The sequence below is a fragment of the Crocuta crocuta genome, unplaced genomic scaffold (assembly GCF_008692635.1).
Source record: "Crocuta crocuta isolate KB4526 unplaced genomic scaffold, BGI_CrCroc_1.0 scaffold262, whole genome shotgun sequence".
Taxonomy (NCBI): Eukaryota; Metazoa; Chordata; class Mammalia; order Carnivora; family Hyaenidae; genus Crocuta; species Crocuta crocuta.
In genome coordinates this window covers 6,141,531-6,159,633 of record NW_027528869.1, presented here as the reverse complement: position 1 = coordinate 6,159,633, position 18,103 = coordinate 6,141,531, and the positions used below count along the sequence as shown (strand labels likewise).

The following is an 18,103-nucleotide window of genomic DNA, read 5'->3' as shown; positions in this document are numbered from 1 at the left end:
AGAGGGGTGGTTCAAAATATTTCCTAAATGAAGTAAAACCCAAACGGAATCTTACAGAAGATTTTAGGAAAAGGCAGCAGAATGGAAGAAGTCCTAGAGACACAAAATGGCATGATTCAGTCAAGGAACTGTGTATTCATTTTGTTCTGATCTAGAACTCCCCATGGTGGATTCTGTGTCCACCTTTGTTCTCACTAAATAGTGTAACTCCTAACGTTATTAATAGGAATAGGAAGTGTTAGGTCATCTGTCTTCTACAACACCAAGACTTTCCTATTAGAGCCAGATCTTGGATCTGGATGATGTTGGATGATCTTTGGGGTCCAAATAGGCTGAGGGTCATCCTTCTGCCATCCATGTGTGCTCAAGTGTATATTTTCCTCACGCATTTTAAAGTTAAACAGAAATGATCTCCACGTCATCAAAAAGTTTAGCTACATATTACAGACATAGGTACACACACGTCATGAATGATGAAGTCTGGACCATAATAATAACCAAAGATATCAACCATCTTCACTTTTGGCTAAAGGATCACTGCCAACACACACACACATACACACACATATACACAAACACACACACGTGCGTGCAAGAACACAGTGGAAGAACAGAGAAGGAGTCTCACCAAACAGACTGAAAATCAAACAACAACAGAACAATTCTAATATCTGTGTGGCATCTGTGCTGATTGCTTGGACATGAGTCCTTCAAAAACTTTGCCCAAGTCACACGCACCTTTTAGAAATGAGACACTAACAACATCCTACCCACCCTACCCTGCTGGGCTGAGTCCCAAAGAAACAGGGGATGCAGTTGACTTGAAGTGAGCAAACCATAACCTAGTCTATCCAATGATGACGCCTGATGCCCATCCAGTATGGAGCACACAGATGCCATTGTTCTGCTCATCTTTATAAAAGACGCTGTCCGAGCACAGAGTTGGGAACCACTCCAGAACTTCCTCCAAAATGCTGCTGGTCCTCTTCTCAGTGGCCTTACTGGCCCTGAGCTCAGCTTGGAGCACAAATGATGGAAACATAAAAAGGTGGGGTGGGGGGTGCTTAACATTGCTGCAGGTTTGGGGGATGACTGTGGGGAAGTGGGCGAGGGTGGGAAGGGAGGGAAATGAAAAAAGATGAGGCTGCCGAGTTCTGAAGACAAGGATAAGACCAGTCATGTCTTCATTTACGCCAAGGTCTTATACTTTATTTAAAGCAGAATTGAAACCCAATAAAGAAAATCACCAGAGGAATGACAAGACAACACGTGCGTTTCTAGAGAGGTCTCTGAATGAAGGACACACTGGAGGATGACGAGATAGGTACAGGGAAGTTCAGTTGTGAAGATACTATGGTAATCAAAGTAGACAGCAGCTGGAGGTGGCCTTCCTAGGGGATGCAGAGCAGACGAAGGAGATAATGTACAACAGAGCTGTCTCAGAGACAGAGAATAGGATGTGAAATTTCTTTCTCTCCGCAGAGAAACGTAGAGATAGTAAAGCCCCATGTTCTCACTTTTCTCCCACCCACATGTAACATTTCAGTGTGCTATGAGCAAGATGTGCAACAATGCACCCAAATGGTCCTTCCTGGTCACTCTCTTTGAGGAAGCAGGTTAATATAAGTAAAGTATTTAATGAAGCAGGAGTGGAGAAGTATACTAGACTATGACATCAAAATGCCACCTCCCTTATCCTAAATTAGCAGTAGGGATTGAGGGATCCCAGGCATGACAAAAAGAGCCTTATTTATTTTGAATTTGTGGTTGATATTGCAGACAGTGGCAACTCTACCCCCCACCTTCACATATTGTTTTCTTGTTGTTCAGTTTTAAGGGTCCTATGTCCATTTCGGATAACAATTCTTTATCACATGTGTTTTTTTGTAAATATTTTCTTCCAGTTGACGACTCACCTTCTAATTCTCTTGACATACTCTTTTGCAGAGGAAAAGTTTTCTTTTTATTTATTTTATTTTTTTTAAATGTTTTTTATTTATTTCTAGGAGAGAGAGAGAGAGAGAGACAGCGTGAGCAGGGGAGGGTCAGAGAGAGAGGGAGTCACAGACTGAAACAGGCTCCAGGCTCCGAGCTGGCAGTCAGCACAGAGCCCGACGCGGGGCTCGAACCCACGAACCGCGAGATCATGACCTAAGCGAAAGTCGGACGCTCAACCGACTAAGCCACCCGGGCGCCCCAAAGTTTTCTTTTTAATGAACCCCAGCTTCTCAATTATTTTTTTTCATGGATTGTATTGTTCGTGTTATATCTAAAAAGCATGCTTTTTTAAGAAAATCAACAACATTATCACCATGAGATCACCAGCTTCTTGGTATCCACACTCTTGTTAGGCCCCTATCACATTATATCAGGATCGGTGTAGGTGAGCAAGAGAATATGGCAGATATCACACAGGCACTAAGTTTCTTGATATATGTCTTGGTGAAGATTTTTGGAATTTGACACCAATAGCAAAAGTAAAAAATAAACAAGTGGGACTACATCAAACTTTATCTTCTTTAATGTTTATTTATTTTTGAGAGAGCAAGTGGGGGAGGGACAGAGAGGGGGGTGGATAGAGGATCCAAAGTCGGCTCTGTGCTGACAGCAGATGCAGGGGCTGAACTCACGAACCACGAGATCATAACCTGAGCTGAAGTCGGATGCTGAACCAACTGAGCCATTCAGGCACCCATAAACTTTAAAAAAGCTTCTGCACAGTAAAGAAAGCCATCGGCTATATGAAAAACAACCTACTAAATGGGAGAAAATATTTGCAAATAATGTATCTGATAAGAAGCTAATATCCAAAATATATAAAGAACTCATACAACCCAATAGCAAAACAAAACCAAAAAACAATCCTAGTTAAAACTGAGCAGAAGATCTGAATAGACACTTTTCCAAAGAAGACATGCAGATGGCCAATGGCTACATGAAAAGATACCCTACATCCTTAATCATTGGGGAAATTCAGATCAAAACCATAGTGAGATATCACCGCACACTTGTTAGATGGAAATTAGCAAAAAGAAAAGAAATAACAACCATAAGTTATTCAGACAAAAAAAGTAAGAAATACTCATCCATAAAAATAATCGGGGACAACAAGAATGGATCTACAGAGTATCATGTTACATGAATAGACAGAAAAAGACAAATGCCGTATGAGCTCTCTTATATATGGAATCTTAAATGAAAGTTTAATCGTTAAAAAACCAAGCTTATATGGGGCGCCTGGGTGGATCAGTCAGTTAAGTGTCCAACTCTTGGTTTCAGCTCAGGTCACAATCTACAGATTTGAGAGTTCAAGCCCTGCATTGGGCTCCACCCTGACAGTGCAAAGCCTCCTTGCGATTCTCTCTCTTCTATGCCCCTCACCTGCTTGCTTGCTCTCTCTCTCTCAAAATAAATAAATAAACTAAAAAAAAAACAAAAACAAAAACAAAAAAAACAAGCTCATTGATACAGAGAACAGGTGAGTGGTTGCCAAAGCAGGAGATGGAGAATGGGGGGAAACAGGTGAACTGTTTTTGGTTTTGTTCTTGTTTAAGTAAAGTTAATTTTAAAAAGTAGAATGTGGCAGAAATGGTGCTATGTCACTTGTGAGAATGAGTTATAAAAGACACTGTGGCTTCATCTTGGTCACTCTCTTTTGTTCTTCAATCTCTCTTTCTCTGTCATCACTGGCCTTGGGAGAAGCCAGGCGCCACATTAAACAGCTCTATGGTGAGGCCTTTACAAGTACAGTAAAACCCTGGATTGCGAGTAACTTGTTCTACGAGTGTTCTGTAAGATGAGCAAACCTTTCTAACAAATTTTAACTTGGTAAATGAGCGATGTCTTGCAATACGAGTAGTAGCTGACGCTGAACGTCACACGATCACAACTGAGCCAATGGTTCTTGAAATTCGCTTCGATATACAAGTGCTTTGGATTACATGCATGTTTCCGGAACGAACTGTGCTTACAAACCAAGGTTTTACTGTAATTCTCTTGGAGATTTCCTAGGTAGTTTCATGGAGGGAAAAGCACCAAGAGGGAAGGAGAAGGAAAGCTCGCTCCCAACTCCAACCCTTCACTCCCCACTTGACCTCTGATAACAACCTCGCTCTCCCCAAATTGTTTCTGATGAGGACAGAGGTGGGGTGAGTGACAGCAAAGGGGCTAAATCTTGTAGCGTCCAGATCCAGGGGCTGAAGATTCTTTGGTGGTGTTCTTTTAGCACAAAAAAGTACTTTTGCCTTTGTTTATTGTTAAATCCTATCGTCACCAACGCCGACTCTGCATCTAACATCCCTTGTTACTTATATTTCCTTCATTGCAGAACTTTGTTTTTCCTAGATTTAATCATTATCTTTTTCCTCATTTATTTGTGTGCCTGTTTTTTAAACACATCTTGCAACCTCTACTTAGATCTGCAACGTCCCTCTCAGTGCAATTTTCCTCACCCTCACACCTGTCAAATAATTTGCTTTTGTCTTGGAAATTTTCTTTTCTCCCTTCTACGTAGAATGATGGATATCTTGAGTTAATGCCCTCCTCTTTCTCGTTTCTTTTTTCTCTTCATTTGGTGAGGCACATTGTGCCATATCTTCTTGCAAATGAATGCACGAGAGGCAACTATTTCGAGATCTTTTGTGTCTGAGAATGACTTCCGTCTCCCCTCACACCCAACTGATACTCTGACTGGGTATAAGAGTAGAAAATCACTTACACAGAATGTTTATGATGCCGCTCCACTGTTTTCTGACTTCCACTCTTGTTCTATTATCATGCTGGTTCTCAGTTCATTGTAAATGACTGTTTTTCTCACTGAAATCTTCAGCATCATCTTTTTATCCCTAAAATTGAAGTAGATATATGCTCATGTGGATTTTTTTTCTTTTATAGTACTGGGGTCTCAGTATTCCAAGATGGACCCCTGATCCTGTGTCCTGCAATTTTGAAAGGGCCCCACACAGACACCGAAACCAAAGGCATGTTCTTTCTCTTTACTCCCATTAGAACTATTTTAAAAGCTCAGTAAGTAAATTTTTACTTTGTTTTAAGTGCTTATTTGTTTTGAGAGAGGGGGAGGGACAGAGAGAGAGAGAGAGAGAGAGAGAATCCCAAGCAGGCTCCATGCTCAGTAGGGATCCAGATGCGGGGCTCAAATCCACAAACCATGAGATCATGACCTGAGCCGAAACCAAGAGTCGGATGCTTAATGGACTGAGCCACCCAAGCGCCCCTCTGCAAGTAGAGTTTTAAAAAACAAGAATTATGGGAGAAGGACACAGGCCCTTCGGGACTAAGAATGCAGGATTGTGAATGTGTAAAGAGAGACGATTCAGAGCGTCTGTCTTGGGGCACCAGGAACAAATCAGACAGGTTCTCCCCCACCCCGGGGGACCTGTGCTGTCCGCCACTCCCGCGCTAAGTGATACACACTGGGGAGGTGTTCAAAACTTTCTGGAAATCCCAAAGCAGAAGACACATGAGGGAGGAAACCTTGCCCAGCAGGTTCTCGCACAAGCTTGACCAAGTCATTTCCCCACGAGACCAGCCTCCCTCTTGCTCTTCCTGCCAACAGCCTGCCCTCCCCCCTGCAGCTCACTTGGCAAGGGTGGGGGTGCCGTGGGGGAACACAGGGCTCCTTTAGTCTCTCAGCTTGGTCAAAGGGGCAGTCTCCAAGGAAAAGGCAGCAGACCTGCGCGGATATGTGACCTGAACCCAGGTTCCATCTAGCTCAGTTTATAACTTGTGCATATTTAGAGTATGTAGATCTCCATTTACACCCCTGCACTGGCCCGTGCAGATGCTGTGTGGGCCTGTGCATAATTACTGGGCAGTTTCAATTACAGAGAACTGTCCTTAAGTTCTGGAAATTCAGCCTTTCATTGACAATCTCTTTCTCACTCTGACCCCAAATTCATGACCCCAAGATCAAGAAGTTGTACACTCTTCCAGGGTCACCTGAACGGCTCAGACGGTTGGACAGCTGAGTTCAGCTCAGGTCATGATCTCAGGGTTGGTGAGTTCCAGCCTCACATGAGGCTCTCTACTGTCAGCACAGAGCTCGCTTTCGATCCTCTGTCCCCATCTCTCTGCCCCTCCCCTGCTTGTGTGCTCTCTCTCTCAAAAATAAATAAACTTTAAAAAAAGAGAGAGAGAGAGAGTTGCATGCTCTTCCCACTGAGCCAACCAGGCACCCCTGGCCGATTCTTTATTCAGTAGCATCCTATTCATGTTGCAAGGATGCAGTATCTATTCTTTTTTATTTTTTATGTTTTTTTTTTTTTGTCTTTAATTTCTGAGAGAGAGAGAGAGACAGCGTGAGCAGGGGAGGGTCAGAGAGAGAGGGAAACACAGAATCCAAAGCAGGCTCTAAGCTCTGAGCCAGCTGTCAGCACAGAGCCCGACGTGGGGCTCGAACCCACGAACCGCGAGATCATGACCTGAGTCGAAGTCGGACGCTTAACCGACTGAGCCACCCAGGAGCCCCTGCAGTATCTATTCTTATCCCACGGCATATATTAATTGTAGTTTCTTAAAAGTTTCTTCTTCTCTTCATGGTTTCTGTTTCTTCTGAATTCCCCTTTGGCTATTTCTTAAGCGTTCTTTGATGGAGATTTTCTTCAAATACCTAGTGATGCCCTGCTTTCTTTTTATACATAACATTGGACACAGATCATCAGAAAGCTATGTGCCTTGGAAGGCTTTTGTAGAATCACGTGCCTCACAGTAGGACGATCAGGTGGCCTGAGACCTATTTTGCTGAAGACCTATCTCCAGAGGCTATCTCTGAGAGCGCTCTGAGTCTCTAGAAGAATCTGCCTGCCTCCTGCTTGGCAGACATAATCTTCACTGCGGGCACTTTGGAGCTGGCCAGGGTATGAGATGAGGCACCTGTCCATTCATTTCACCCCACTGCCCTGCTTTTAGAATGACATCTCCCTTGTACCTTCTTCAGTGATAGCGACTCCAAGTCCAGGGCTTTTCTGTTTCAGCTTTCCAGAGAATAAATCGCATCTCTCCTTCTGGAATCAGGGAGGATATGAATCTCTTTCCTGCTGCCTGTTTTACCACCATCATCACCTGTCCTTCAACCCAATCTCCAGAGCACCTCTGCCTATATAGCCCCTGAGCCTTGCCAGTGTTTTGGGAAGACAACTGGCGTCCGTCTATTTGGTACCACTTTCCCCCAAGCAGGCTTCCACTGGTACTTGAGTATATTATCTTTCTTTCTGTTATGACATTAACCGTTCTCTTTTTGGTCTCTATATATTATGGTTTATAATTTTCCTTTTGATTGTCCTAAAATGTCTGTAACACTTTGCTGCTGTTGCTGTCGCATTGTAAAAGCATTCTTTTAATGTGTAAAACACAAGTTTTTAAAAAAATTTAACAGGTGATAACTACATTTATTATGGTGAGCACTGAGTAATGTATAGACTTGTCAAATCACTATGTTGTACACTTGAAGTTAGTATACTATTGTATGCCAAATATACTTTATTTATATATATATATATATTTTTTAATTTAAATCCAAGTTAGTTAACATACAGTGTAATAATGATTTCAGGAATAGAATTTAGTGATTCATCGCTTACATATAACACCCAGTGCTCATCCCAACTGTTCTTTTTCATGCCCATCTCCCATTTAGCCCATTCCCCCACTCAACACCCTGCCTGCTACCCTCAGTTTGTTCTCTGTATTTAAGAGTTACTTATGGTTTGTCTCCCTCAGTTTTTATCTTATTTTTGCTTCCCTTCCTTTAAGTTCATCTGTTTTGTTTCTTAAATTCCTCGTATGAGTGAAGTAATATATTTGTTTTTCTCTGACTAATTTTGCTTATACCCTCCAGTTTCATCCATGTAGTTGTAAAGGGCGAGATTTCATTCTTTTTGATTGCTGAGTAATACTCCATTGCATGTACACATATATATGTATGTATGTGTATAATATACATATACCATATCTTCTTTCTCCATTCATCCGTTGATGGACATCTGGGCTCTTTCCGTACTTTGGCTATAGAATTGGCATAAGTGTTATAATTTTAACCTATGCTGTCATAGATTATGTAACACGGTTATTTATAAGAGTTAAATACAAAATGTATGTAAAATTACCCAGCATGATGTATGGCAATAAAAGATCAACAAATGCAGACCCATTCAACTATTCTTTTATTCAAAGAGTCTTTACTTTTCCTCCCTTGTGACAATTTTCTGATAATGAATCAACCAAAAAACAGATGATGTGAAAAGGAGCTGCTCTCTTCAGCACTAGAAGCATTCAAAAAGAAACAGAAAAGCCATCTAAAAAAAAAACACCCGAAGATGAGTGAATCCATCATGATATCTCATCTGACAGCTTCTGAGCATCAATATGCCTAACTCATTCCTCATTGAAATGTCAGTGACTCTGCACATTGACATATAAAAGATTCAGCCTATCCTCTATCTATACGTGGAGTAGTGGCATCCCCAAGTAATCTTCCCTCAGGTGTTTCAACATGAAAACCAAAGCCCAGTTTCAACTGAAAAGTGCCTGCTCCTTCTTTATTTATGTTAAAATAAACCAAGGTCTACCTCCGGAAAGTATATTCACATTTTTCTATTCCTCCACCCAAGGAACTAAAAATCCTGGACTTTACATATAAAACGAACACAAGAAGACTGCAGATTGGAGAGAACGAGGCAGATGGTTAGGGACCCGAGAAACAACATGGTGGTGAGTTCTCTAAGTTTTCTTTTTTGCTTTATAAATCTCACACTTGTTTCTGAAAAAGCCAGCTATAAGAGAAATGCCAATGGGCACCGATGAAAAAAAGCCCCAAACAAAAGCCTATTTTCTCCTAGCTAAAGGACCAGGAAACAGCCTGGCAAAGCAGAAAACATTTAAATAATAATCACTTTACTACAGTCAAACATTACAGAAAAAAATTGACCCCATGTGGAGAGCTGAGACTTCTGCACTTGCCAGACTGTCACAGGTGCCTCAACCCTCTGACTAGTGTCAGAGAAAGTAGATTAGGAGCTGGAACTTCCCTTAGCTAGCAGTTTGCACCCCTTTTCCCCCACCCCATAATGCCAGTGTAGACTAGATTAGGACCTTGGACTTCCTCCCCCATTCAGTAGTAAGGAAGCAACAATTCTCTCCACACTGGAGTGATGTCCATGGAGACTACTGGGGAAGCAGTAACAAGGCACTTCTACTCTTCCCAGATTTAAGCCCCAGCATATCAATAATTACAATAAGTGTAAACAGCCTAAGGCTAACCAAATATTTGAAAACTAGGGTGTTCCTGGATTACAGAAACATAATAGCTTACACTATTATCAAAACTTGTCCAATATTTATATTTGTAAATTGCACAAATATTATTTTACTTTTGGGGTGTAATTGTGTGCAATTAATATCATACATATTTACATGGTGTAAATAACTTATGTAAAGTTCTCAGCTCAGTCCATGCCTCACACAGGCAAGCCTTCAGGGGTAGGTGCTATTATGAGAATAATTGTGTAGGGCTCCTTGTCATTTGCTTACTCTGTATGTCAAGTTTCCACAAGGCTGTCTGGTGACTTACTCCTCCAGTATATATATATATATACTATTCCTAAATGACCTCATCTGAATCTATAGCGTCTATGCCATTTCTACCAGGATCAGCAGATGGTCAGCATGCACCTTGTTACAAATTTTCCCTTCAACCAATCCCCAGGTTGGGTACTAACCTCATTATTTTCTAGGCAGCTACCTTTAATCAGTTGGAATTTGAAATGAAATCTTTTTTCTATTCTATGTATACACTAACGAGTGCCTAACATTTTCCTGGCTAAATTGCGCAAACCACTCCAATAGTCCATCATTAAAGTCCATGCTGAAATCTACTTGAAACTAAGGAGAAAATAGGAAGAAAAATTGTGAAAACAGTGACTGGCAAAATAGAAATAGATTTATCGTCTTGAAAGAGATCGGCTAAGGCTTTGGAACTCCTTTCCTATTTAGAAGAAAAGACCTGAGATAAGGGGCAGGATAAATTCTGTTGTGCTCTGTTAGAAACTCACCATAAGAGGGATGGATTTATTGCATATTGTGTAAAAATCACTGGAAAGTATGGAATAATTTTCCCTGAGACAAGCTAGGAAGCTACTAATTCTTTACCTTAATATTCCCAAACATTGGTGTATTATTTGTCGAAATAGATTAAGAAGACAAAGAGAATTTTCAATCAATTTGGTGTAATTAACTCATTTTGCAAAAGGATGCTGGGGTTCCCAAGTGGTAACACCTAAACACCTAAAATCCTTATCTCCCCTTTCAAGTCTGCATAGCACTCTACATTTCCGCCATTTTAGTTTGTCATTTACACTATTGCATGCTGCAAAGTATAAATATGCGCCACACAATTTGACATAAACTCGTGTATATCCTCTTGTAAAAATCTAGTGTAAATTTTTTAAAAAGGGGTAATTATCTCCATCCTGCAATGAACCAAACCATTTCTAGAGTGAGATGTCTTATTTTGTCTGTGGAATGAAAAATGGCCTCACCAATATGCTCACCGACTAATTCTCAGAATCAGCAGATATGATAAATTACATGGCAAATGGGAATCAAGGTTGCCAGTCAATTAACCTTGAGATGGAGGCTGTCCTGGGTTATCCAGGTGGAGCCCAGTGTGTTCTTAGCGTCCTTAAATGTCGAAGAGGCAAGCAGTAGTCAGTGTGAGTGACTGTGATATAATGAGAGAACCACCAACCACTGCTGGCTTTCAAGATGAAAGAGGGCCAAGCAAAGCAGGCAAGAAAACAGATTTTTCCACAAAGCCTCCAGAAAGAAACTCAGCCCCACCAACGCATTTAAAAAATTTTTTTTAATGTTTTTTATTTTTGAGAGAGAGAGATGAAGCATGAGCAGGGGAAGGGCAGAGAGATAGGGAGACACAAAATCTGAAGCAGGCACAGGGTTCCTAGCTGTCAGCACAGAGCCCCATGTGGGGCTCAAACTCATAGACCACGTGATCATGACCCGAACCAAAGTTGGTCACGTAACCGACTGAGTCACCCGGGAGCCCCCCACCCCCAACACATTTTTAACCCAGTGAGATCCCTTCAGTCTTCGAGCTACAAAACTGTAAAATAGGGCTGTGTTGTTTTAAAACACTAAATTTGGAGTAATTTGTTAAAGCAGGAAGAGGAAAACTAATATGCTTTCCATAGTTGATTTCATGCTTTCTTGGGCCATCAAGAGTTAGAGCCTGTGTATAAAGTATCTACCAGAGAGGAATAAAATGATTATTAGTGCTCACACATGGCAACTAAGCAANTAACGCCCCCCCCCCCCTTCAAAATGCATTTCCAGTAATCATTTATTGAGCCCCTGTGAAATAGGACAGGGTTGAAAGGCACCCCTTCTTTGTGTGGGTCCAATTCCTGTCACTGTTTACCCTCAACTGGTACTTCCTGTGTCCTACTAAGCCTTTGCAATATTTAGTCTCCAATAACGGGATGGAAGCCTCGTTCAGAAGCTGAGCATCTTCTCAGAAAGTTGTGGATAGAAGGGTGATAGACCCAACAAATGGAAAATCTCCTTCATTTTCTAAATTAAAGAAAAAACAAAAGAGTTACAGAGAGAAACTAGTGTTCAACAGATCAGACCCATCTTTCCCCCTGCCCGCTGTGCCCCGGACATGTGACTTCATTTCTTTAAGGTGTAAACTCCTTATTCTCCCTCCCTCTTCTTGTGTCTCAAGTCAGATATTTACACTGTCCAGGTAGCTATTTTACTTCATGAGGAGAGCATCTTAGAGGCTTCCAAAAAAGCCAAAAATGAGGCCACTTAGTAAAACTGGGACCTTCTGATTCAGTACTCAGGCTTTATAGTTTTTAACTAAATTGTATATTCTATGCATTGGAAAAATCTGATCACTTTTATTCAGGCTCTTCTTAATAAAGCCTCCATATACTGAATTGGAATCCACAGCCAAGACAGACAGGAGAATGGAATCTTGGGAAACTCAAGGAAGACTTATTTATCCTGCCTGTTTGGTTGCTGAACAGCCAGTTAGACTGTCGAGATAAACATCGGAGAGGACAGAGGTTGCCTTTGAGCTCCATGGGAACTTTAATAACCGATCTCAGCATCTATCTGGGAAGCTGTCAGTTTGGACTCCTTCCCCAGGAGTATGAAAGCCAGCACTGAAAGTGGTATCAAACCCTTGATAAGGAATCAGGGCAAGAGAGAAGAAACTTACAAAAAGGTACTGAGATGGACTCGGTGCTTTCCACAGAGGTGGTGGGCTCATCTGCAAATAAGAAATGGTTTTAATCACTTCAGGTAGGATCACTCACAGTGTGTCTGGCGTTCAGCTAACAGCGTCAAGTAGCCCCAGTAAACGGAGGGCTCCACTAAGTCTGTGGCCCCCAAGCCTTCCTTCTCCCAACTGCCAAGGCCCTCCGCCGTGCCTGAAATCCTACTGTTAGAAAGGGAACCCAGATGCGCTCCATGAGGACAATCTAGTTAAAGGGGAGATAGATCTCCACTCACACAAGTCCCTGAGAGCAGCACATGAACCTGTCATAACTTCACGTGTAAGAACCGTGTTTCCTCTTCTCCCCCAGAAGCTGAGCAAACATGAGTGAGAAGGGTGTAGACAGAGGCAGAGTACCTACCAGAGTCCTACTTCCTGAGTCTGTCCTGGAGAGCCTTCCAAGAAAAACATCCCTCAAAGACCAAGAATAGACAAAAAAGACGGCGCTGTTTGGCCTTACCTCTACCTCTAGTCATGGGCTCTTCTGAATTAGCGGCAGTGGCATCTAGAAATAAAGGAGTAAGTTTCTTAATTTAAAAGGTGAAAACCCTCCATTGATTTTCTCTATTAAAAACCAAAGCTTCTCAATATATATTTATATCAAATCATTATGTTGCACACCTTAAACTTATTACATCTCAATAAAACTGAAAAAAAAGTTAAATACATATGGTGAGGGGGAAAAAAAGCAAAGAGCCTCATTTTACTGGTAACTTCCACAGTCAGAAAGATTGTTCTGATAGGCAGGTATGAGGTCCAGTGTATTAGCAGAAATGACCTGATGGGCCTTGTAGTCGAACATGAGAATTTTCCTAATGTCCCATAGGAGGGGGCAGCGGGAGACTTCCTTAACACAGATGAACTCTTTAATCAAACCAAATTACAGTTTGGATAATTAGAACACAATATTGAATCAAGTAGAGCTTCATGTTGCAAATGATGTCTATTCTCTGAGGAAGACAATTAGTGGCAGGGAAGATTTTAAAGCCAGGGAAACAACCCTTTCTCAAAATAAGTCTTTCCACTAACATTCAATTTCTAGATTCCTTCTACTACTACTTGAGATACCCCAATACACTTAGAGCAGTGCGAGAATACAGATGATCTCGATAAATGTTAGCTATTATTTGCAGACATGAGAATCAGATTGCATAGAAATTTGCTTTTGTAGGTAAGATCCAAGACTCTTTCTTAGCAAAAATCCCAGGCATCCCTTAAAGTATTGGGGTTTGTTTTGTGGGGGTAGAGAGCATTGAAGTCTTATGGCCCCTTGGCTAGGTAGAAGACAGGAAAGTGAAAGAAGGTGGAGGTGTGAAAGAGGGATGGGCAAAGATAGGACCATTGCTTAACTCAACGCTTTTAAATCCCTTTTCTCTTTTGTTCAGTCTATATTCAAATATAATTTACATTTACCATACCCTTATCTCAAAAAGTTCTCTATGTAAACTGAATTGTAATGAACAGGCAAAGAAAAGGAAATTGTTACCCCCTTTTCGGCCACCACATTTTTCAGTCCATCCGAGACACTAAGGAGCCCCTCCTCTCTGAGAAGCCCTGAAGGCTGGGCCTGGTCAGAACTCGGCAGACCTCTAGGATGCGCTATGTTGNCACTCGGGGGGCGGGGGGGAGACGTTCCAATTTGCCTCAGGTTTCAGAGAACTTTTGGCAAAACTTACTCTACCACAGAGAACAAAGGAACAAAAGTATCCCCAAATGTATAAGTTACCAGAGGACAGACATTTCTACGTAAAGACCTATAAACAAGGAAAGGGAGGGAGGGTGGGAGGAAGAAATTTCTGCATTTTTGACGTCAGAAATCCTTATCTGTAGACTCAGCAGTTGCTTCCTCAAAGCTATGAGTGTTTCATTCCACCTCAGTAGATAATTCTAGGACAACAAAATGGAAGATGGGTATGCTCATCAGCTTACATTGGGAAAGCAAGTACACTGGAGGAGAAAGCATGCTTTCTCTCAGAAACGCAATGGGAGCTCACCAACTCTTGTCCAGGCCTCCTCTGAAGGGGCTGTGCTCTCAAGATGCATATCTGTGGTCGATTCTGCACCAGTGGAGATTAGGTCAGTGGATGACTCTGGGATGGCAGTGGACTCCAGGTCAGTGGTGAACTCCATGTCAGTGGAGTACCCCATGTCGGTGGAATATTCTGGGTCAATGGTTGACTCCAGGGCCGCAGTGGACTCTGTGCTGGTGGACGACTCCAGGTCGGTGGGGGACTCTACAGTGGCAGTGGACTTTGGGTCAGTAGACGACGCCAGGATGGTGGAGGACTCTAGTTCAATGGTCAATCCAAGGGCATTAATCATGTCAATCTCAGTGACTAGGTCTAGTCCAGGAAGGAATGCTAGAGGAGCCAAAAGAAGAGGGAGAAAGAGAAGAATTATTGTTATTTAAGTACTTTCTAGGAAGAATATTTTCACCATCTCTACACTATTTCAAGCTAGGGCTTTTTCTGGGGAAAACCTGGAACATAAAAGGGTATATTGAGTCAAATATGGTCTCACCACAAGTTTCTCTCCTGCCAGTGCTAGAAAGGCACAAGCAGACTAACTGTCACGCAGGAGTATGCTCAGAGCCCCCTTACACCACCTTTCTTTTGAGAGGGTCGAAAGAAAGGAAGAAGAATTCAATACTGGGCCTCAAATATGCAAATTGGTCAGACAGAAACAGAATAAAAACTCCAATGATATCCTTTCTTGGATATAATCCTTCTGGGTTCCTGAAAACTAAAAAGAAAACCCAAAAGGGGGCAAGGAGCTGGGAAAACAGCTATTTCCAAAGTGCATAAGCCAGAATGGGATTGACTCTAAAGTGGGCTACTCCTACCATTTTTTCACTTATTGGGTGAAGTCTAGGACTTCCAGTCTTTCCCACAGAAGGCACAATCCAGACATTTGGGGGTTTGTTCAGGATAAGAGCATCATGACCATGTAGACCTCATGAGAATACAACCAGGGTCTTCTTGAGATTTGGTGAAGGATACTCAGTCATTGTGGCTGCCTAGCCACAACGGGCATGTTGCCAATGAGGCCCAAATCGTTAGGCCTCTAATTTAGTCAGTATTCTGTTATCATTCATGCATATGCAGTAAAGAACCCCAAAAAAGCATCTGATCAATTGAAATCTTACCAGAGGGAGCACTGGGAGGAAGAGGATGGGGGAACGTATTTAAAAAAAATTTTTAATGTTTATTTTTGAGAGAGAGAGAGAAAGTGCGTGCAGGGGCGTGCACGTGCACATGGCGGGGGAGGAGCAGAGAGGGAGACCGAGAATCCAAAGCAGGCTCCATACTGTCAACAGAGCCCGNTAAAAAAAAAAAAAAAAAAGGGTTGGACGCTTAACTGACTTGGCCACCCAGTGGCCCTGAAAGTAATTATCTCAATGCAAATGAATGAACATGCTTTCTCTTGAGAAATCAAAGTGAGTTCAGAAAGAACTAGAAAAGAAAGCCTTTGGGAGAAAGCGTTCTTTCTCTCTGGCCCAGGAAGACACCTATGTCTTTCCTTTCTCAGTGTGATTCACAAGCTTCCATTCCAGACCCACCGATTTCCATTGCACGTGACCCAATTAACCCCTGAGGCACTTTGAACTATTCTCTACTATAAAATGAGGATACAACCTAGGACTTTTCAACCTGCGCTAAATAGAATAAAGCCTCTTTAGCATCCACAAGTGAATAGGACCCCAGGAAATCCTCAGTGATTCTCCTATCACCCACCCGAAGCCCATCTAGCCCAAACATACTACCTTTATGAGGTCAATTCAAGCCTCTAATCCACATTTTGGCTTAGCACTCCGTGTGTCCAAGGCGTCCAAGCTCACGCATCCTGCCCATCCCCAACTTTTAACACCAAGTTGATATAATTTCACCCATTTCACTTTACAACATTCATGGCTGGTCTCTGTTGTTCTTTCTGTTTCTGCAGAAAGACACCCCCCCAACACACACACACATACGCACACACACCCCATGAAAGAATTTTGGTTCCGCTCTCCAGCAGACCCCGCAGTGGTGCACTTACCCTGGGGTATTACGGGAAAAGCCACAGCCAAGGTAAACCAGGCTGTGACTACCAGAGCCTTCCGGAACATGGTGCCGGCGGGGAGCGTCAAGAGGCTGGTGGAGGTAAGGACGGAGCAAGCAGGCTCTGAGTGTGCAGGACAGAGTGCCTGGGAGCTTTTATGCAACCCTCGGCCTCATATCCCTCAAGGCGGCATTTCCAAGTGGTTGTTTGAAAAACAAAAAAGGAACAAAAAAGAGAAAGCAAGCCTCGCCCCGCGCTGAGAATGCCCCTGGAGCAAAGGCGAGGAGGGCACTGGGGGCAGGGCTGAGCTAGAAGCCTGGAAAATTCTGATAAGGACTTTGGCGAAGTTAGGTTGCACCTTACCATTAGCTCAACCAGTTGCTTCTCAGAGGCAAGCGGGGGACATATAGCTCTTCCAGGTCCCAGACAATACCCCCTTCCGGCCTCGGAGGTTGCCAGTTTGTCATCGAGGCTGGAGCCTAGCCCCCACCACCCCGAAAAGCTATTTTGTATTAGAGTGTGGGACTGAGAGCATCAGTCAGAGCCCGCTGGCCACTCTGATTCTAAAGAGCCCTATTGCAAAATCTTAAAGCAAAAGAGAATAATTATTACTCATATTACTACTACAGAATAACAGAAATGTCTAAAATCGTAAGTTTTCGCACGTGCTACTATCTGATTCTCACCATGATCCTGCGTGTGAGACATTACTGTCCCCATTTTTTCTAGTGAGGAAAGGAGAAACTGAGGGACTAAGTGACCCCAGATTCACTTGAAGATATGCAGGCTCTGAGGGAAGTCATTAACATGCAATACACTTCTGGGGTGAGTGGACCTGGGTCCTGCTACTAGGGGCAGTAGTAAGTGACCATGGGGTCTTGGCAGAAGCACCGACCAGTACGTCACAGGAGATGCAAACTAGACAGAAGACAGGTAAGACCCCGGGGCTGGCTCACATCAGTCAGCTTGGGGGTTCCCTTACATGTCAGGACCCTCACCTGGAAAAGAGGTGCTTTATCGCAGAGGCATGACTCTCATCCCAGGGCCAAACTCCCATGAGGCCTTTAGCTCTCAGTGTTCTTTACCTAAAAGACCACAGCTGAGGGGCGCCTGGGTGGCTCAGTCGGTTAAGCGTCCGACTTCGGCTCCAGTCATGATCTTATGGTTTGTGGGTTCGAGCCCTGCATCCGGCTCTGGGTTGACAGCTCAGAGCCTGGAGTCTGCTTCAGATTCTGTGTCTTCCTTCTCTCTGCCCCTCCCCCACTCACTCTCCATTTCTGTCTCAAAAATAAATAAACATTTAAAAAAAGATTACAGCTGATTCCTGCTTCTCAGACACCATGGGGTTTCTCCTAGTACCGTTGAGAGAAAACTCTCAGTAATAGGAATAATAACAGGTCACATTTATTAAGTACGTAACTGTGTCCCACAGGCATATGCTATTTTGTCCAATACCAAACCCAAGTCAAGTTTATTATTTTCCTTTTCTAGATAAGGAAACCAGGGTACAGAGAGGTTAGGGAACTTACGAAAGGTCACGCAGTAAGTGTTCTAGAATCAGTAAGCAAACGTCTGTTGCTAGGGCCTATGCTCTCATTCGAGCTACTATCTGTCCTCCCCACCTCCCGCCCGGGTGTCCCCTGACGCTTCATGGCCAGCTTTGTCCTGCAAAGTGCGGCACTGCACAGGCTGTACCTTAATGGGCCAGGGAAGGAGCATACACTTACGTCAGAGAACATTCTGTTCTTC

At 42.9% G+C, this 18,103-nt stretch overlaps 1 protein-coding gene across 1 annotated transcript; it reads right to left on the bottom strand.

Annotated features, from left to right (window-relative positions):
* Positions 1-11,353: 11,353 nt before the first annotated feature.
* Positions 11,354-16,551, bottom strand: LOC144225289 (uncharacterized). The gene is made up of 5 exons (XM_077756471.1): positions 16,352-16,551; positions 14,308-14,673; positions 12,774-12,818; positions 12,257-12,307; positions 11,354-11,601 (listed from the first exon to the last, which is right to left on the bottom strand). Coding segments are annotated over exons 1-5 (534 nt in total). The 5' UTR covers positions 16,422-16,551; the 3' UTR covers positions 11,354-11,599.
* Between the last annotated feature and the right edge of the window lie 1,552 nt (positions 16,552-18,103).

Excerpts from the sequence above, each read along its gene's own strand:
- LOC144225289 (XM_077756471.1), bottom strand. The coding sequence starts at position 16,421 with ATGTTCCGGAAGGCTCTGGTAGTCACAGCCTGGTTTACCTTGGCTGTG. Across the intron at positions 12,819-14,307 it reads GGAGGCCTGGACAAGAGTTG|ATGCCACTGCCGCTAATTCA; the intron begins GTGAGCTCCCAT and ends CTTTATTTCTAG. Across the intron at positions 12,308-12,773 it reads GCCCATGACTAGAGGTAGAG|ATGAGCCCACCACCTCTGTG; the intron begins GTAAGGCCAAAC and ends TCTTATTTGCAG.